Source organism: Eurypyga helias, unplaced genomic scaffold (assembly GCF_000690775.1).
Source record: "Eurypyga helias isolate BGI_N326 unplaced genomic scaffold, ASM69077v1 scaffold37646, whole genome shotgun sequence".
Taxonomy (NCBI): domain Eukaryota; kingdom Metazoa; phylum Chordata; class Aves; order Eurypygiformes; family Eurypygidae; genus Eurypyga; species Eurypyga helias.
In genome coordinates this window covers 26436-30802 of record NW_010255360.1, presented here as the reverse complement: position 1 = coordinate 30802, position 4367 = coordinate 26436, and the positions used below count along the sequence as shown (strand labels likewise).

At 39.8% G+C, this 4367-nt stretch overlaps 1 protein-coding gene across 1 annotated transcript in view; it reads right to left on the bottom strand.

The window, feature by feature from the left end:
- Nucleotides 1-361: 361 nt before the first annotated feature.
- LOC104510909 (DNA polymerase zeta catalytic subunit-like) overlaps nucleotides 362-4367 on the bottom strand; it is a gene marked incomplete at both ends in the record, with an annotated part of 27449 nt that continues 23443 nt past the window's right edge. Inside the window, 4 exon segments of the mRNA XM_010153308.1 lie at nucleotides 362-444; nucleotides 1057-1543; nucleotides 1655-2045; nucleotides 2425-4367. The exon segment at nucleotides 2425-4367 is cut by the window's right edge and continues 17 nt beyond it. Coding sequence (XP_010151610.1) covers nucleotides 362-444; nucleotides 1057-1543; nucleotides 1655-2045; nucleotides 2425-4367 — 2904 coding nt within the window.

Genomic DNA, 4367 nt, shown 5'->3' with positions numbered 1-4367 from the left:
AATATATATGTACATATATATAAAAGGGAAATCACAATGGAAGGTAAAAAGGATGCTGTAACTAAAAGAACAAAACAACATCCTTACAAGGTGTCTCTTTGGTGTTTCATTAGTGTCTCACTACCCTAAAGCAGAGAACATACTCTCAACTTCCACCTTTTTCTCCCTCCTGCAAATTAAGCTATTTCTAACTTTGAATGTACACAGTCTACAGCAATGACACCCTACCGTTTTAAATGTATTTTCAAGACCTTAGCAGGAAAAGAAGAAAGAACAGAAGCCCAAAACCACAATACAGAAGAAAGAATGGAAATGCGTATGTGTGGCATAATAAAAACCTGTACACAAAACCTCAATTTACCTTCATTTGTGTGGTCAGAAGTACTCTTCGAAGACCATCGGTATTATTTCCCTTCTTGTGGCTCAGTTTCTGGGCTTTTGGTTCTGTAAACATAAGCATATGAGTGCAAAACTGCTTATCCTCAGTAATATTGTCTAGACATTAAACAACATGCTGGAAACAACCAGAGGCATGTGGTTAGCACTATAAACAAATATTATATATATAACAAATACAACTTTATTCTCTGTCCAATCCAAAGCACAACTATAACCAGCTGGTATTTACGGACATTTAGGAATGTTTAGTACAAGGCCAGTAAATTACCAAACCTCACATGATTATTATCTTGAACACTGCAATGTTATTCACAGTCTACATTAAGACTTTGTTTGGAAAAATACAAGCAATATAACCAACAAGATCTCTAAATTCTCAAGGTAAGCTGTATTTTTAAATTAAGATTATAACCACCACTTCAGAGTTCAGATACTAGAGACCATCAGGAAGCAAAAGGGTGTTTTGCTTCTAGACTTTTTTCATAATTCAACAGTTACTTAAGTTACAATGCTCAGGCTTTTTCCTTTCCAAAACTAGTTTTAAACGTTATTCTTGTGGAGATATAATTCTTTTCTCGGTATATCAAAAGAAATATAATATCTTATCCTATTAGGATTTTTTTGGTGTGTATCATTAGAATCACTTAACGGATTTACCTGCAGATAACGGAGTAAAACCAAGAACTTCAGGTACTCCCCCATCTGGACTTTTTCTCTGCACAATGGGTGTACTGTGTAGGCAAATAGATTCAGAATTTCCAGGATCTTCATTATCTGGAAATGGAGACGTGTCAAAGGATGTCCTGATGTCCTGCTGGGTGGATGGAGAGTTCTGCGTACTTCCAACAGGTGCTACATCATTTCCTTCCACAGAAGACAAAATAATATCCTGACTTTTCCACTCTGCATCTTCTAAATTGGACTGCTTGGGATCTGGGGATGCTACTTGCTGCCAAGGAGGAAGTACTGGAGAATCTGGTGAACTGTAATTGACATAATAATCTTCTTCCTCCTCCTCCTCCTTATTGTGTTCTAGTGTTGAAGCAGTAAGTGTCTTGCTTTCAGATGCAGTTTTATTAGAGTCTATGTCATTTTTAGTATTTATAGAAGTTCCTATAGTGCTTATGGACTTATCACAGCATTCCTTGGTTTGTGTTTTTGTAGTTTCTGCCACAGAAGCAGGAGAATTCTTTATAGGCACAATAGGTCTTTCATCTTCCAGGCTAGATAAATTGAAATCTTTAGCTGCTTTTACTACTTCTATAGATTTCTCTTCAGACAATACTGCAGAGCTGAAATTCTCAGCTGCCTTTTCCAGCTCAGCAGGATGGTTCTTAGGCAATTTCTTGAAGTGTTCATACTCTTCTTTGGCATGAAGCCATATCTGAACTTGCTGTTGGCTTGGAGCACACTTGCATGGCATTATGACTATTTTTTTGTCTTCACTAGTTTTATGGCTATTACTTTCTCTTTTATTAACAGTAGAGTGACCATAACGGGGAGGAGACCCTGGTCTAGGACTTTCTGTCATTGCTGAAAAGGCAGTCTTCCAGAGTCGTAGACCTTCTAATGAGAAGTCTCCCTCAAACTCAAGCAGGTCATTTGGAAGTCTCGTTTCCACTGTCAGAAGCCGTCCTCCAATCTCTCTGTTAAGAAAATAGGTTGAATTATTGTTGTGCTCTGAACTGCACTGCAGGCAGTCCTCAAGACGATATACAAGTGAAGTCCTGACAACTAGTTTTCTTACTACGCAATTCTTGTGGGCAGTATCTTTCTTTTACAACCCAATCAGGCACATTGCCACTTAACTACAATAATATGAGGCAGTCAGAAAAACCAAAGTGTCATGAATGAAAATGGGTATTTGCACAGGAAGTACAGTAATTTTCAACTTCAAACGTATGTATATCAGATGGGATCTTTAATGCGTCTACACTACATAACAGCACAAAATTGTTTACTGAAATAAATTAGATTTAATGTAATTACAAGCATATGTAGCCAGAAATGCATTTAACACAGTACCTTGGCTTTTCTGGAGCATCTGAAGGATTGCTGCAAAATGGTTCCTGATAAACTGTTTCTGCGAGATCGTGATCCAGCAGAGTTGCCATGATTTCTTCACGACTGGGCGGGGACATGAGAGGCTTAAGAATGTGAGCGGTACGAGGTGTAAAACTTCCATTCTTTGATTGTGAGGGAGAACTGGTTGACCTTGGTGAACTATCTGGAGTTGGAGTTAACGCCTCGTTGTTTCTCGAAACATATAATTCTAAATCCTCAGAAGCTGCATCTATAAGTTCACCATCGGGAGAAGACAATATGGATGTAAAAGAGGTATTAACTGAATCAAGTGGTTGACAGGGTTCGAAAGTGGTTTCTTTTCTCATGTGGCTTTGAATCCAGTCTGAACTGGTTGGCTGAGGAAGGTTAAGAAACCTCTCTTTATTTCCCGTATTCCTACTCAATTTGAATTTTTCATTTAAACCGACCTCAGTCTGTTGTGTACAAGAGGTATCGACAGAACTAGACCTAGAAGTTGAAGGATGGACATCTTTCCTCCATTGGCTATGGCAGTGGTTCTCATTATTATCCAGTGAGGTTTTCTCAAAAAGCTCAGGGCTCAGGGCACCAGACCTTATCCATTTACTTGTGCTTGAAGAATGCTGCTTTTCTTCCTCAGATTTTTGGTCATTATGACACAGAAAATCATTTTCTGTTGTTTGGCCAGAACCAAGATCTTGAACTGCATCACTCAAGAATTTCTGGGGCAAATTTTGATCTGCTGGGACAAACTGGCTTGCGGAATAAAAACTGCAAAATCCAGTTTGCCCTATACTATTAATATCAAAGTTGTAATTGTGGTCTGGAGACAAGCTGTCTTCAAGTGAATAGCAGCTCTCAAAACCAGGGTCTGAAAAAAAACCAGGGCTGTCATCAGACACAGAGTGGCCGATGTGACTAGTGATCTGCTGGCTTAAAGACTCCATTTTTGAAAGTTTTGGCGTTTTTTCTTTAGGTTTTGTATTCCTGGGAGCACGAGATTTTCTTGGCGATGTGACTGACCGTGACCTTTTGATTGCTTTGTTCTGTTCAAGAGCGCACGGTATATTCCTGCTCAGCTGTGTTTTAGCCGGTACTGGTTCCTGTGCAATGTTTGCATTCTGAGCTTTCTGCTGTCTCTTCTGGAGCAACTCTTTCAGAACAGCTAAGCCAGACTGTCCTTCACTGAATGCTGATGGGGCCACTATAGTCCTGTTTTTATACTGGGAGATGGGTTTGGGTTGCATGGTTGTTTCTGACAGAGGCCTTTGTTTAACTGCTTCAGGTTTAAAATGTGACATATCCAAAATAAATCCTCTCTGGTTTTGATCCCAATTTAACTGTTTCACTGGACTCTTCAAAGACGTTACAAGACAGTTCTTGGGCAACTGAAGTGGCCCAGGGCTTTCCTCAGATGACTTAAGAGCAGAAGAACAAGGATCAGAATGCTTGGATGCCTCGGGTAAACAAAAAATCTGCTGTTTATTGTTGTCTTTACAATGCAAATAGTTACTGGCATGTAATTGATCCATCTTCACTGTATCCAAAGAGTCACGCGTTTCATTTAATTTCCCAGCTGGCAGTAAATATCTGCTTTGCAGATTTTTCACCTCTTCTGCCTTTGCAGAAGCCTTATCTTTAGAGATGCGCGCATTCTGTGCTACCTGAGTCGAGTGATTAGAAGGATCAAACATGTTTTGAATGAGAACAGAATCCCTCATTCTAAAGAGAGCATTTTGAGCCCTGGGCCTTTGAGAGCTCATGTTTGGTACTTCCCTTCCAGATGCCATAGGAGTAGATGCAAGAGATGAATGAGGGTCTTCTCGTGGAGCAGGTGAACGCTGTGCATCTACAGGCTTATCAACTTCCATCAGTGAATGAAAACAGCCGGATGAATTACCTTGTGCATCAGCCGCTGAAGGGAG